Raw genomic sequence first — 16,890 nt, forward strand, 5'->3', positions numbered from 1 at the left:
TCTGCAGCACTCAGGATAGCTTAGACTTTTATGATGTGGACTTTTGTATTCATTGTGCAAAGATTTTGTTACATATTTATTAGCTGTTGTATTAATGAAAGATGATTGTATTCATCTTAAGTTTGGATGGCTAGTGCTATGGAATCTTCATGTTCAGTGGTAATATATCTCTGAATGCCAGGAACTGGGGACAAAAAGAAGAACAACGTCCCTGTCATGCATGGCTTGTGAGTGGCTAAACGCGTGGAAATGTGTGGCTCTCAGCTAGACTGTGTGGCTCTCAGCCTAATCCAGCAAGGTGGTTCTTGCATTATGTCCATGTAGAAAAGAAAAACCAGAATATCTATACCAAATGGAAGATAGCTGCCTAGAAGAAGCTATAGTCAGGTGATCTCAGGGGTCATAGTGAAGCTAAACAGAGCTCCGTCACGTGGCTCAGTGGCAAGAAAGAAAGGCCGATGACATGGTGGATGATTATCTAGGTTTCATAGCATTTCTCTCCTACTGAGGAAAGGACAAGAAATAATTAGCTCAGTTTTATCTATTACTTATCCACAAGAATGGATAAAGTCCAACCCCCTGCTCAGTGCAGGAATCTAAGTCAAAAGCATCCCTGACAGATGGCTGCCCAGTCTCGTCTTGAATGCCTCCAATGTGGGAGAGCCCACCGCCTCCCTGGGTCATTGGTTCCGTTGTCGTATTGCTCTAATAGTCAGGATGTTTTTCCTGATGTTCAGATGGAATCTGGCTTGCTGTAACTTGAGCCCATTATTCCGTGTCCTGCACTCTGGGATGATCGAGAAGAGATCCTGGCCTTCCCCTCTGTGACACCCTTTCAAGTACTTGAAGAGCGCTATCATATCTCCCCTCAGTCTTCTCTTCTCAAGGCTAAACATGCCCAGTTCTTTCAGTCTCTCTTCATAGAGCTTTGTTTCCAGTCCCCTGATCATCTTTGTTGCCCTCCTCTGAACCCTCTCCAGATTGTCTGCATCCTTCTTAAAGTGCGGTGCCCAGAACTCCAGATGAGGCCTAAGCAGTGCTGAGTAGAGGAGAACTAGTACTTCCCGGGATTTGGAAGCTATGCTTCTATTAATGCAGCTGCAAATAGCATGTCACATGTGCCTTTTTTGCAGCCACATCACATTGTTGGCTCATATTCAGCTTGAGATCAACAACAATATCAAGATCCTTCTTGCTTGTAGTGTTGTTGAGCCACGTATCCCCCAACTTGTAACTGTGCATTTGGTTTCTTTTTCCTAGGTGCAGAACTTGGCATTTATCCCTATTAAATGTCATTCTGCTGTTTTCTGTCTAGTGTGCCAGTCTATCAAGATCACTTTGAATTTTGTTTCTGTCTTCCAGGGTATTAGCTATCCCGTCCAATTTTGTGTCATCTGCAAATTTGATCAGCATTCCCTGCACCTCCTCCTCCAAGTCATGAATACAAATGTTGAAGAACACTGGGCCCAGGACTCAGCCCTGCAGTACCTTGCTCATTCCCTCTCCCCAGTTTGAGAAGATCCCATTGATAAACACCCTTTGAGTCCAATTCTGTAGCCAACTGTGGATCCACCTGATAGTTGTTTCATCTAGCTGACTTTTAGCTAGTGTGCCAGTCAGGATATCATAGGGCACTTTGTCGAAAGCTTTGCTGAAGTCGAGGTGTAGTATGTTCACAGCATTCCCACAGTCTACAAAGGAGGTTACCTGATCAAAAAATGAGATCAGGTTAGTCTGGCAGGATTTGTTCTTGACAAATCCATGTTGGCTTCGACTAATCACTGCATTGTTTTCAAGGTGCTTACAGATGGATTGCTTTATCATCTGCTCCAGTATTTTCCCAGGGATTGATGTCAGACTGACTGTTCTGTAGTTCCCAGGTTCCTCCTTTTTACCCTTTTTGAAGATAGGGACAACATTACCCTCTTCCAATCATCTGGCACTTCACCTGTCCTCCATGATTTCCCAAAGAGAATAGACAGTGGTTCTGAGACTTCTTCTGCCAGTTCCTTTATTACTCTAGGATGCAGTTCATCTGGCCCTGGAGATTTGAACTCATTCAAAGTAATTAGGTGTTCCTTGACCATATGCCTATCCATCTCAAGCTGCCATCCTGCCCCTTCAGCCTGTACTTTGCCTTTGCCAGGGGGCTCATAGGCCCTCTTTATAGAATATTTAGAATAAAAAATATTCTATTTTTATCCAAATAGAAATTGAGCATTTCTGCCTTTTCCTTGTCATCTGTTATCATTTGCCATCCTTATTTAATAGTTGAACCACCATTTCTTTCCTCTGTCTTTTACTATGCACATATCTGAAGAAAGCCTTTTTGTTGCTTTTAGCATCCCTCGCTAACCTCAGCTCCTTCTCAGCTTTAGCCTTCCTGATGCCATCCCTGCAATTCTGTGCTACCTGCTTGTACTCTTCCTTTGTAGCTTGGCCATTCTTCCCACTTCTTATGTGTGCTTTTTTGTTTTCAGGTCATCTCTAAGCTTTGGGCATTTGGACATGAATTTGTCATATTTGCACTTGGCAACAATTTGAACAATTGAAAACTTAAGTGAATGAATTCATTTTTTGTTTAGCTGGAAGGCCAAAACAATAATTTACAAAACTCTGCCACCCATACCACATACAGAAAAAAATTATAGGAATAGCTGTAATTAAGAAAATACATACATGGGCCCAGTGAAATGGATGCAAGTGTACCTGAGGCAATGATACTGTTGAAGATAATTGGGTGTAGACCTGGTAAGTCCACTAGAAGCCATATCTAAGAGTGAGATACAAATATAATAAGTGATAAGTGGAGTGAACTGTATATGCAGAATAGAACTAACTTGAAATAATCTTTTTCCTCTTTTCAGTTGCCAGGAGTGAGCACTCAACTTGCCAAAGTCAATGAAGTCCTTAAAATAGACCTCTCTAGTCTGGTTCAAAAGGTACGCTCATAAAAAGGCACAAGTTCATTCATTCTACTAATAGAATGGCACTTGGTGCTCAACAAGTTACTTACTTGTGTGGCATTGGACATCAGTAAAATCTTTGAACAAGCAGATGCACAGATATCTTATGTACATAGGAACATGCACAACAGGGAGAAAGTGTCTCCACCGGTATCTCTCAGGCTTCTGGAAGCTGAGCTGGGGCACACTCTTCAGAGTTAAAATTGGAGGCACACTTCATTTGATTTCTATCCCACCTGTTGATCCAGAAGGATCCCCAAGGTAGCTTACATAAAACAATAAAGCATAATTACATTGGAGTGCTTCACTCCCCCCCTTTACATAGCATTGCTTTGCCCTGGAGTGCCCTCTTCCTAAAAAGCCAGTTCTCATTAGGTTGTTGTGGCTGTTCCCATTGCTTCTCATCCCATATCGCTCCCTCAACCGCTGGCCTTTGGGTGGTCTGTGGCTTGGCTGGGTGCTCCTTCCCCTAGGATGAGGTCTTCCCTCTATCTAGGCTGGAGAGGGAGGAGCCGTGTGCAGGTACTTTGGGCTCATAGGAGCCTTTAACTGTGTAATGTGTTTCTTGTGACACTAGCAGCTCTCTCACAAGACACTCGTGCATCATCTTATGATGCTCCTTAGACTATCTGAAGACATTTACTGGGCCGTGTTGTTCAGGTCACAACTGCAGCACAAGTAATGACCTGCATGTATGAAAATCTTGTTATAGAGCAAGCGTCACTGGTAGAGCTTTATCACTTCAGGCACACTGTGATTCAGTGGAAGCAGTTCACAGGTTCAACAGAGGGCCATTTACCCCAGTTCATATGTTGGTGGCAGCTGGCCCTCATGTGTTGGAGAGGGTGAGCACGTTCCCTTTTATTGCACACTTCAAGGCCATGTGGACCAGGTGCTCCATGATGATGGCTGCTCATGCGGAGGCCCTGATTTCCCTCCCTTGGAAGATGTATTGAAGGAGAGGGGAGAGCATGGATTGACATGGGGCTCCTCCACATGGGGCTTTTATCCTGCTATGGAGATTGCTTACTCACAGATGTTTGCGGGTCCTGTGCACGACGCAGCCCTCCTCCAGGGAACCTCCCACTCTTTGTGGGCTGGATTGCGTTGTTTTCCATGACGATGAAAGTCGGGCATTTTCCCTCTTCTCACCAAGGAGTTGATATAAATGAGGGTATACTGTTTAAAGTAGATTTTATTGCAAATAAAACAACAGCGCCACCTAGTGGCTTTGTAATTAAACACATAGAAGTTAGGTGTGTTTTTTAAAAGCCACGTGGAAAGGACCCGATCTAATCCCACAAAGATTCCAGAAGCAGAAGACGTGGTAAATTGCAGGATTTTTAGCCTTGTGTGATGAAGCCCACGCTCCGTTGTGTCTTTGGGAGTGAGAAGTGGGGTGTCCTCATTCTCTGAAGTGTGTGGTGAGGGGGAGAGGTGTCTATCCACTCCATCACCATGTAAGGGCTGCCGCTGATAGCATGAAGCACGCGGGGCCTTGAGCAATCCCATCTAGCAATGACAGTATTTGAGCGTGTGAATTAGCTCTAACGAAGGATATGCACATTTAGGTAGAAGAAGGAAGTTCCCTTAAATCCTGCTTGCAATTTATGTTAGTAGCAGACTGACTTTAAAATGTCATGGTGTGACCCTTTTAAAGATAGAAATAAATATTTGCAACTTTTGTCACCAAGATGCTGACATAATCAGCTTTTAATTCTAGGGATACGCAGCATTTAACGATACTCCTGATTTGGTGCTCAATCAAACAAGGAACATTTTATCAGGTAAGAAGGATAAGAGAATTAGTTCTCTGACTGTGATAGTTTAAATTATTGGATTTATTGTTTTAAGATCACTTTATTTTTTAATTTGGAAAGGCTTTATTTTTTTAAAAAAAACCTATTAAAGATAAATAATTAAAATATACTTGGGGGGTTTTTACTATTTAGACATTTAGTGCCTTGCCAAAGAAATGTCTCAGGCTTTCTTCACACGGAGCTTTTATTCTGTAATTGAGATTGCTCCTTCATGGAAGTTTGTGGGCTCTTTACCTGATGCCGTGTCCCTCTAGGGAGTCTCCTGCACTAAATGCCCTTTGTTCCGTTTTTAAGTAGATCACAGATAATGAGCTATCAAATTAGCCCATTGTGTTTCACTTCAGTTTCCTCTATGAAAAGAGTAAAAGCAGCAGGAAGAGGAGCAAGATCAGTGAAAGATAATGGAAGACTCAGATATGGGGAGAAGGAAGGGGAAGGGGGTCGGGGGAAAGGAAGCACATGAAAAAGGGAGTCATTGTGATCCTGCCTTTAAAATGGAAGCAGAAATGCATTTTAAATGCAGGATTTTAGGCTGGTGTAGAGATGCCCTCCGTTGATTTTGGGTAACAATTATAACACTGATCACTTTTTCGACTGAACAGAAGTATTTTTATTGACTCTGGTGAGTTGAGAGGTATAGCCATGATGTTAAGACCATAGGAAGGGGTTAATGCCAGGGAAAGGCATGGGGGGGAGAGATGAGGGGGCATAAAGTGAGCTGTGAACAAAGCAGCCATCTGTAGCCTACTCAGGAGCCCTAACTTGGGGTCACTGGAGACCTTTTTACTTTGAAAAACAAAAAGTGTGTGTGGGGGGGCTGAAATTTCATGAAAAAAGAAGGGGAAAGATTTAAAGCACATCCCTCCTGGAATGCAAACAGGGGAGTAGGAAAAGTTGTGTGCATGCTTTCCTGAAAGTTTAGCTTGGCTGTTTCAAGTGAGGTTCTGCTCAGGAGATGCAGGTAGGGGTGGGGACAGCAAATGAATGTTGCCTCGAGAGCTGCCGGTGCCTGTGAGAGACAGAAAGAGGGAAATGCCGAGGAGGAAAGATCTCCTGAGCTGCTCTTTGGGCCCAAGCAATCATGGGGGAAACGAAGGAGGAATATAGGGTGGGAGAAGGGTGTGCATCATTCTTATCCCAGTATATTGGCTTACAGAAGCTCTGTCATTGAATCCTAGTGGAGGAAGATGGATCATGGATCCCTTAGAGCACAGATGGCCAGCTTCTGCATTTTCAGTGGCTGCTCTGATTTCTAGGTAGTGGTCTAGGGGCCAGGAGTACATTCTTGTTCTGCACTTTGAATGCCCTCACTACTAGTGGTCAAGCTCCATAATGAAGCTGACATCTTCTAGCAGTGCATAGGGATGTGATGGCAATTTGAAATAGGGATGCCTGACTGTACAAGTGCCCCTGCTCAAATTGTTGTGAGGTGAAATATAGCATGCATAATCTCCCTTGAGCATGCATAATCTCCCCATAAGGGCAGAAAACCCCTCAACCTTGGGGAAGGCAAATGGAGTAGCAGTCAATGGAGGGAACCAACTCCACAAAGCCCCAGCAGGAAATGATAAACTGTACATCATTTTGCTGCTGGATAGGTGGTCCCCTGGGACCCTCCAGTCTCTGGACCTCTGCCTCCTGCTACTCCATTACACTTTCCCAAGAAGAGGGCTCTTTTTGTCTTAGGAATGGAATAGCAGCCATAAGAGGGCTCACATTCAAGAGCTGAATACTCAGAGAACCCCCTCAGGGCTTTCCAAGCATTCAGCTTTAATGTTTGAGGGGTATAAATGTTTTCTGGGACAGGCACAAATCTGTTTGACCATCTCTAGCAGTAAGGAAGAACGTAGAGGTAGTCAGGCATAACCTTGCTTGTAAGTATGCACATTTACATGGGACATACATGTTACAAACAGAATTTGAAGAAACAGATGGAGTGTATGTTATTACTACAGCTTGAAACCATTTCTTCCTTTCAAATGAAACTGTGGAAACCTTTGTTTAAATATCAGAACTTGATTAAATTTTCATGGTGCTTCCAGGGGCCAGGCAACATTTGCCTTGGGTCCTGGTCTGGCCCTTGAACTCCCCGTTGGCCACCCCTGCCTTAGACATTATTTTAATATATAGGGCAGTGTCTGATTTGTCACTAACACTAATGGAAATTATGTTGTGCTAGCATAAGCAACCTCTAGCGCAACAGCAATAGCATTTGCTGACACAACAGGTTTCCCTCGAACACCCATTGCACCAGCAAACGCTATTAGCATTGCACTAGAGGTTGCTGAAGCTAGTGGAATGTAAAATACATTACCACCAGTGCCAAATAGGATACTGCCCATAATTTGTTTTTGATGACACCTAAGCAGTTCAGAACTAAGTCCTTGATCACTATGAAACAAGCTAACCCTCTGGCTGTTGTCAGATGGACATGAGTTGGTGTATTTGGAGTGAGAAAATGTTTATTAACCTATTTTAATTTTTATTCTTGCTTTATGGACCTGTTCTACCAATATAAGCAGCCGTACCTTGTAAGTTTGTGAAAAAACAATACACATTGTGTATATAAACATATGGAATACTGTGTGACTCATTAAAAAAACCCCCAAAGCTTTCTCAAAATGTCTTAATTTTTCAACCTGGGATGTGTTTGATAGAAAATCACAGAATCATAGAATTATAGAATAGTAGGGTTGGAAGCGGCCTACAAGGCCATCGAGCCCAACCCCCTGCTCAATGCAGGAATCCAGGTCAGAGCATCCCTGACAGATGGCTGTCCAGCCTCGTCTTGGATGCTCTGACTTGGATTCCTGCATTGAGCAGGGGGTTGAGAAATAAATGAGAAATCATTTATTTCTCAGTTAACAATTAATATGCATTAAGCTTTTATTATCTTCTTGCCTCAGAAACTGACTACAGGACAACATTAAACCCATTGAAGCCTTACTGTTTTCATTGAGAGAATTAAGCACACATTGAGATCAGTGGGACTTAAGAGTATCCAGCTCTGCATGAAGACAGACATACTATGTAGACAGATCACATGTAAAGCAATGTGGCCGGTTTGGAAGTGGCCTCGCCTTATTCAGTTCAAATTCTCCTTTCTGACAGCAAGCTCCAGAAATGTACATTCTGTGGCATTTTTAGAATGATTGATTTAAACAGGAGTAAGCCAGCTATGGATAGTGTTGATGTAACTCCATCCTCAGAGCAGTTGCCAACTGAAATTGTTTTTTTGTTTTTTTTAATTAAAGGTGATGAATGAACATTTAATAAATAAATATATATGTGGCATTTTTTAAGAACAGCAGGCAGTCTACCTGAGGACTGACAGTTGACTCAGTATTGTTTGATTAACTGGTGTTGGTCTGCCATTTTACATTGGGAAGCTGGGCTCCTGCTGCAGGTGAAGGACTTGCTGCACTTCTGTTTAAATATGTCTGTCTTCACCATTGGTCTGAATTGTGCCCCGTGCTTATAGCTACTTCAGTGCGGAGTATTAAAAAAAAAAGTGAGAGCAATCCCAAATACTTGAATGTTATTTCCCAGATACAGAGAGTATGACAGGTTATCTTGGTGGAAAGAGATGCAAAGCATTTGATGAGAGGGGGAACCCCCTCTTATATTTCCTGTAGGGACTCTAAATTAGAGTTTTAGCAGAACACAGAAATGGGGAAACCCAGTATTCCATTTCTTTTGGCATGTGTTAAAATATTGTTGGGTTTTAAAATTTGAAACGTCTTTTAATGCATATCGAGAGTCATGATTTCTCATTCTTCCCATCACAGAAAACTTTAACAGGAGATACCGTATTCCTTTTGCATGTTCGTGTTTTTCCTACAAAGCAGCATTAGATAGCTCTTAACGTCTTTGCTACTGGTGTTTAAGTAGAAATCAGAAACGTCTCTTGTGCAGACTCCAGTGAAATTTAAAAGGAATTTAAAAGGAGCAAAACTAAATAGTTTCTGTTGTCTCCAGTGGGGCTTGTGCAGTGCCCATTCTGTGGGCCTTGATTTCTTGTTATTTTCAGGTAGAGATCTCAACCCGCAATGGGTCTTGGGCTCTCTTGCACCCTGACCTGACGCTGTGTGGAGAAAGGACTGAATAAACTGTGCTATACCATGTTTGAACAGATTAACTGTCTTTTTATTATTGGATAGTCCATTAGAGAAAGAACGCCTTGAGATAAACATGGTACAAGTCAGTTCATGCCACATTCTCAGTGGGGTGAGGGTTGTATGTGTATCCAAGATCTGAACCAAGATAGAAGTACTTCCTAAAAAGTAGGAGGTGAAACATTTCACAGTGAATCTGATCCCAAGGTTTTAGCCGTGTGATTATAGGTACTGAGCTTCCTAGCAGGGGAAAAAATGTCTTTGGTCCGGTTCCTACTGAAGTGGCAAATCTGTGTCTGGGCTGTACCACTTCACACTGTAGGTGGAGTCTCACAAGATTGTGTGCTCCCACACAGAAAAGATTTATACATGTGGAGAGAGTGAAACGTTTAATCATGTGAGCTTCACCCTGTAGTCTGAATAGCCCAGACACAGCTTTACCACCTAGGGGAGAACTAGGCCATAGTTTCATTAAAATGAGCAAACAGAAGTAGAAAACTCCGGCTTCCTCAACATGTACAAACTTTTAATTTAAGCGCTCCATTTGTGTGTGTGAGTGTGTGCATTAAAATGCCATCTTACATTGAAATTGTATTTGTGGCTTGCTTTTTCCAGCTCCATGCTTCTCTTCATGCTTTATTCTGCTACATAGAGTTGCAGTCCAACAAGCTGTTTTGTTAGCATGCTGTAAATCATTTTATCCTGTGCAATATAAGTCATATAAACACGGCCATTTCTTTCAGATATAAAAAATGTACTGGAAGGTGTTGGTTCAAATATCACAGCCTTTACTAAAGTGCTTCCCATCCAGAAGATACTAGCAGACTTCACTATATATCTTACTCAGAGTGAGGCGTACGTTCAAGATTATTTTCCATTAGTGGAACAGTATGATTTCTACAGGTATGTGTGTACCGTTTTGATACTGAGGCAAAAAGGCCATTCTGCAAGTAGAATACAGTGCCGCACTGAAGATTAACACTAGTAAAACTGTTACTTCTGGCATAAACAGGTGAACATGGGTGCTTCCAGACAAGGCTTTTATCATGCCATTACCATGCCATCACAGAATTTTATAGGGGGCCTGGACGACAGTGTTTTCTACCTATCACCCTCCTGTATTTTCCCACTCCTTATTCTGTCTTTTTTTGTTACCACAGAAAATCTGTTAAGGAGAAAAAGACAGAATAGCTGCCCGGTGCCTTCTGATTGGTAGCACAAGGAGCCCTTTGTCAAGAAGCACCCCATGTACCTAGTGGTGAAAGTATCTATTAGAATAGAGGCTGCAGCTCAACTGGGGGCATTAGCATGGCTCTAAGCATGTGCTACAATTGTAGCCATAACATTTTGGATCTATTTCAGGGTTCAGGTAATAGCAAACTGGTGCAGACTGGAAGCAGTTTAACTAGAAACCAACCATAAAACAGAAATGAAGCAGTTAGTTGGGAGAGTAAAATCTGGTGAAATTTATTCTGGAGGAAATGGGATATGTGAACATGGCCTCTTTGCTCAGTCATGCAAGTGGCCTGCACATTTTTATTAACCCACATATACCCATGTTAACCATCTGTGGCCCAAAAGAAAACAAGGACCAACTTCTGTTGAGCTTCCCTGCCTCACAGATGACCAGGGAAGTGGCTGTTTACAAACCTGGATTGGCTAATCTTAGACTTATACAGAAGGCTTATACAGTGCAGCATATATAATGTTAGTCTTATACAGTGCAACGTATACAGAAGGATGAGGTGATAGAATGGACTGTCCCACTTCCGCATACAGGATAGACTTCTTTTGAATTTTGCTCCATGTTAGAAGCTACCTTAAATAGTAAACTAACACATCAGAGAGAGATGTTCTAGCCTAGCATTTTACCTGCTGTGCTGATTTTCTGACTGAAGGCAGTTTACATAGGGGAACATTAAAAAATATGATAGTCCACCTGCAGTGTCAAGTGGTGCAGTCCATTCCAGGGCCAGCCCTACCATTAGTCGAGTCAGGCTGTTGATCTGCGGTGTCAAGAAAGGGTATCAAATTGTTAGCTATTTAATTTATTATTATTGTATATTTACTGCTTGGGAAATGGAGAGCAGCCTTGGGTAATATATACCTTGACTTGGGGGTCAGCTGTGTGGGAACCATTTGTTTGTCTGCCTCCGGCAGCAGAATGGTTTGGACGAGCCCTGATTCTAGCATCTCATACTGCTGTGTGTCTATAGAGGGCCTTAAAGAAAGAAAAAAATGGTATGAAAAGGAGGAATGAAGGAATACATGTAGTGAAAAGAGAAGGAGGAGGGCCTGCTTCTGTGCATGTGTGGTTGTGTAATTCGTTTTGTGGGTGTCCTGATTACCACTATGTTAAACCTTTTTGGGTTCAGATTGTCTCATCCATGGAGGTCTTGAGCATGTGCCAGTCCCTCAGTGTCACAGGGTGGTTGGGAGGACAAAATGGAATAACTTTTAAGTTATGTAGTTGTTTTAGTGCTTTATGGTTTTAAATGTTCTTTTTCTGAAGTTAAGGTTTTGGTTTTTTTACCACCTTGATGGCTTTTTAGCAAATAACAGCAGTGTATAAATGTTACTGATGAACAAATACTCCTGTAGAACTAGCATCAGTCCTCCAGCCATATTCAGGACTTCCAGTGAGACTTGCCGCCCATGCAGGGCAAACATCTCTGAGTTCTTCATCCAGGAGCCCTATTTTCTCTCTCCTGCTCTTTGGCCATTAAAGTCTATACAGACTGACCAAAACCCCTGATATATGTGTGTGTGAGGGAGAGTGATGTTGGTCTTTTTTATCCTGAATCATGATGGCAAGGGGTCAGTAGAAAATGAAGTGAGAGCAATGTACTAATTCTTCCTCCTATCAAATTGTGGCTGTGGCCGCCAACAGCCCCACTAATTCCCCCCAAATGCCCTCACTTCAATATTTTCCAGAAATTTGACTAATCTCAGTCTATCACAAACCTTTAACTCTACCATAAGTGTAACCAGTAAAGCATGGAAATCACTGGGCACATCCTTGTCCTCTGAACTGTTATCCCATGAAGAATTGACTTTATGCAAGACTCCTCATGTAAAAATTGGCTTTGGAAGAAATGGGCAAATAAAGGAGTCAATAAATTTAAACCAGCCAATCAACTGTAGATGAATATTTTAGAAACACTTAGCCAACAACAATACAATTTTCCCCATAGAACCGTTTTGGCAGTACATCCAGCTCCAGTACCACATTAAATCATGTTTTGGTCCTGATGACTCCTTTATTCCTCTGAACCACCACAAATATAATCTATAATGAGACAATCTGTTGCACACCTCCTGTACAATGGTCATCGACACCAAAATCAATAAGATTAATACAGCAAAAATGTTTCAGTTGCCCCAACACTCTGTCATAATCTTCCAAATCGGGATCTATAACAAACGATGGATCCTAAAAGTAAAACACACCACACGCTGAGATGGTACGTCTTGGCTTTGCCCCCAGGTTGCAAGATTCTGGCATGAAGTAGAACAGCCAAGTTACCTGGTTCTGTTGATATACATTTTGGTTGAATGATGCAGTCTTTCAGCCATCTCAATTTAGGGGATATTCCTGCCATATAGGCCCTCACAAAATATAAATGCAGAATGGATCTCTAAAGCTGTTTTGGTGACTAAACATAGAGTTTTGCAACACTGGCTCCAATGATAAGGTATTGTCATGCTGTACTTAGAGATAAAATAAGAAATCTCATAAAATTATTGTGAAATCTCAGATAAACATGACCAGAACTAGAAAATAATCCTAGAATTTCTTAGTAGGACTCGGAGAAATTGCATTGCAGCCTTTGACTTTGATATTCGTTTAGCCATACAGTTCCCTCTCTCTTCCTAAGCGTGCGCTCTCTCTCTCTCTCTCTCTCTCTCTCTCTGTCACACACACACACACACACACACGCGCGCACACACACACTCTTACACTTGTTGATGTGAAGTTGGGTCTGGTGGAATCTGTGGTGGGATAGGGCAGGTTCAGTGTTTATGGTATTATTAAAATCAGTGAGATCAGTGACAGATTGAAAACATCAATTTTTAATCATTTAATTTTTGCATGCCTTTTTTCAAAATCTCATCTGGGCATCAACTGCTTTCCACTTTGTAGGTTTTCTCCTCTTTGATCTCAGTGTTAACTTGCACCATGCCATACATTTTAATTTTGTAACTATCTTCTTATTTATTTGCTTAGGTGGCTGGGTTGCTTAATTCTCTGCTGCATGGTGATATTGATCCTTGTATTTTACTATCTGGGACTGTTATGTGGCACCTGTGGCTATGACAAAAATGCCACTCCAACGACACGAGGCTGCATCTCAAACACTGGAGGAAATTTCCTGATGGCGTGAGTTCTTATTTCTTCAGAATTTCACCCAATTAAGAGGGCTGCATTGAAGAATAAATCTGGGAGACTAATCCTAAATAGGATTTAAAAAAAAACAAAAAAAACCCTTCTTGGGTCCAAGTAAGGCTTGTGCCATAGAATTCTTCCTCAGGCAGGGCATCAAATGGGGGTGGGGTGGGGAATATGATGTTTTAAGCAAATAGAGTAGCTATCATCATTTTGATATTAAAACATGAGCCTTCTGCAAAAGATCTATGATTGACAGAGAGTGATGGTACATACACTGGGGAAGATAGGAATATGCTCACATGTCACACATGGCATTGTTCTGGTATGAACCTAAGATGTATGTACACCTCAAAATGTAACACATCAATGTGACCAACATATGTTTGCGGATACTTGCATTGTACATGTAGTCTTGTCACAGAGCTGGAATTGGCTGCTGCCGAATTTACATTTGGTGATAAATCTAGGTTTGCTAACACACAGCGTATGAAAGCGTTTTTAGCTGCATCGCAAAGGGTAGGAAACATAATTAAAAAGAACTGTGTAGTGGCTTCATTTAAAAAGCTGATCTGGCTAATTTCTGTAGGAGAGAGAGGAATAGTAAAAAATGTTGCTGTGATGAAACCATCTTTGCTAACAAGCAACTGTTTTTAAGCCCACTTGGGAATTGTAAACTTTAAAAAGGTAATGCTATTACAGTACAAAAGGTGCCCTGCATTGTACACTCTAAAAACCAAACTTGTTTCAAAATTGATCTGAGGTCCCAGAAGAGGAGGAAAAGGGAGAACTTTTTTTTAACAATTCCTCAGAAAATATTTTAATGTTTTCCCCACCTCTTGGATAGGCAGAAGAACATCATTTGTGAACAAAATATTAAAGCTGTCTTCTCCACTGGAAAGGACAAAATGCCATTCATACCCACTCGTATTGCAGGGGAGTATTATTACCTTGTCCTGGTACTGTGCTTTTTGCCTTCCTATTTTCGCTCAGTCTCACCTCAGTTGTTGTTTGAACTCCAAGCTCTTCTGCAAACTGGAATTTGATGTGCCGGTTTATATAAGCAACACACATGCACGTATTTCTACCTGTGGGCTAATAAAATAACTGTTTTGGATAGGAAATTACTTACGTTTCTTTTGCTTAAAATCGTTTGGTTTGGCTTTTATATTTCAGTAAGTGGATTATAGTTACTCTGTTTCAAGTGGCTCTTAACTCATTCTCTGTATTTTTTTTCTTTCTTTTTTTCCCAGTGGAGTTGGATTCAGTTTCCTCTTTTCCTGGACTATGATGCTGATAGTAGTGGCCACTTTCATTACAGGTGGAAATGTGGAGAAGCTCATCTGTGAGCCGTTTGAAGATAAGACTTTATTCAAGGTAAGGTCCTCCAATTCAGGGGCATTAAGTGATCACAAAAACATACACCTCCCTCCAAATATTAAGATCAGCTTTATGCCTTACAGCATCATTCCAGAGTTTGCCTACACTTTGCATTTATGTGGTTTTTCATGCTTAAATCACTTAACATATATTACCTTGCTGTTCTTACAGAAAGCTCATATGGTAGTAATTGTTGTTTTATTATTTTATCATCCTCCCCCTTCCCATATTGCAGGTGGGGGAATGGAATTGAGAAAAAAGTCACTTGTTTCTAGTAGAGGTGAAATCTGAACTGGGGACTTCTTGATTCCAAGCTCAGTCTCGTAGCCGCTACACTACATCAGCTCTGTTCAAATAGTCTGCCTTATTCCAATAAGGCAGCTTCCTATATAACTAATTTCCCCCACCCCAGTTAACCTCAGTGCATATCTTACCCTCAGTAATAATTCAATATCAGTTCCAGCTCAGTCTCATTCATAAAATCTTTTAAGATAACACAGCAGTACCAGCGTAGGTCTGTATTATCTGCCACACATGTTTGTTGTTGTTGTTGTTCAGTCGTTCAGTCGTTTCCGACTCTTCGTGACCCCATGGACCATAGCACGCCAGGCCTTCCTGTCCTGCGCTCTCTCCCAGAGTGTGCTCAAGTTCATATTCATTGCATCCGTGATGCTGTCTAGCCATCTCATCCTCTGCCGTCCCCTTCTCCTTTTGCCTTCAGTCTTTCCCAGCATCAGGGTCTTTTCCAGGGAGTTTTCTCTTCGCATTAGGTGGCCAAAATATTGGAGCTTCAGCTTCATTATCTGTCCTTCCAATGAGCAGTCAGGGTTGATTTCCTTTAGGATGGACTGATTTGACCTCCTTGCAGTCCAGGGGACTCGTAAGAGTCTTCTCCAGCACCACAGTTCGAAAGCATCAATTCTTTGGCGCTCAGCCTTCCTTATAGTCCAGCTCTCACAGCCATACATTACTACTGGGAAAACCATAGCTTTGATTAGACGGACCTTTGTCGGCAAGGTGATGTCTCTGCTTCTTACTATGCTGTCTAGGATGGCCATAGCTTTCCTCCCAAGGAGCAAGCGTCTTTTAATTTCATGGCTACAGTCACCGTCTGCGGTGATCTTGGAGCCCAAGAAAGTAAAATCTGTCACTGCTTCCATTTCTTCCCCTTCTATATGCCAGGAAGTGATGGGGCCAGATGCCATGATCTTAGTTTTTTTAATGTTGAGTTTCAAACCAGCTTTTGCACTCTCCTCTTTCACCCTCAACTAGAGGCTCTTGAGATCCTCTTCGCTTTCTGCCATTAGGGTGGTATCGTCTGCATATCGGAGGTTGTTGATAATTCTCCCGGCAATCTTAATTCCGACCTCTGATTCATCCAACCCAGCATTTCTCATGATGTACTCTGCATATAAGTTAAATAAGCAGGGTGACAATATGCAGCCTTGTCGTACTCCTTTCCCAATTTTGAAGCAATCGGTTGTTCCATGTCTGGTTCTTACTGTTGCTTCTTGACCCTCGTACAGGTTTCTCAGGAGACAGGTAAGGTGGTCTGGTACTCCCATCACTTTCAGAATTTGCCACAGTTTGTTGTGATCCACACAATCAAAGGCTTTAGCGTAGTCAATGAAGCAGAAATAGACGTTTTTCTGGAATTCTCTTGCTTTCTCCATGATGCAGCGAATGTTGGCGATTTGATCTCTAGTTCCTCTGCCTCTTCGAAACCCAGCTTGTACTTCCGGTAGTTCTCGGTTCGCATACTGCTGAAGCCTAGCTTGTAGGATTTTGAGCATCACCTTGCTGGCATGTGAAATGAGCGCAATGGTGCGGTAGTTTGAACACTCTTTGGCGTTGCCCTTCTTTGGAATTGGAATGTAAACTGACCTTTTCCAGTCTTGTGGCCATTGCTGAGTGTTCCAGATTTGTTGGCATATTGAATGCAGCACTTTAACAGCATAATCTTTTAGGATTTTAAATAGCTCGGCTGGAATACTGTCATCTCCGCTAGCTTTGTTGTTAGTAATGCTTCCTAAGGCCCACTTGACTTCACTCTCGAGGATGTCCGGCTCAAGTTCAGTGACCGCACTATCATGGCTATCAGGGACATTCAGATCTTTCCTGTATAGTTCTTCTGTGTATTCTTGCCACCTCTTCTTAATCTCATCTGCTTCTGTTAGGTCCCTGCCTTCTTTGTCCTTTATCATGCCCGTCTTTGCACAAAA

General features: G+C 42.0%; 1 protein-coding gene across 19 annotated transcripts in view; it reads left to right on the forward strand.

The window, feature by feature from the left end:
• Nucleotides 1-16,890, forward strand: part of PROM1 (prominin 1) — a 123,035-nt gene that overhangs the window by 71,152 nt on the left and 34,993 nt on the right. For all 19 annotated transcript variants that reach the window (XM_084857071.1, XM_084857081.1, XM_084857069.1 and 16 more), the window contains 5 exons: nt 2,868-2,942; nt 4,690-4,753; nt 9,645-9,804; nt 13,130-13,282; nt 14,542-14,665. In XM_084857071.1, coding sequence (XP_084713197.1) covers nt 2,868-2,942; nt 4,690-4,753; nt 9,645-9,804; nt 13,130-13,282; nt 14,542-14,665 — 576 coding nt within the window. The remainder of the gene's footprint in view (nt 1-2,867; nt 2,943-4,689; nt 4,754-9,644; nt 9,805-13,129; nt 13,283-14,541; nt 14,666-16,890) is intronic.

The sequence above is a fragment of the Heloderma suspectum genome, chromosome 5, assembly GCF_057233095.1.
Source record: "Heloderma suspectum isolate Gila_16-S chromosome 5, 16-S_ref, whole genome shotgun sequence".
Classification (NCBI taxonomy): Eukaryota; Metazoa; Chordata; class Lepidosauria; order Squamata; family Helodermatidae; genus Heloderma; species Heloderma suspectum.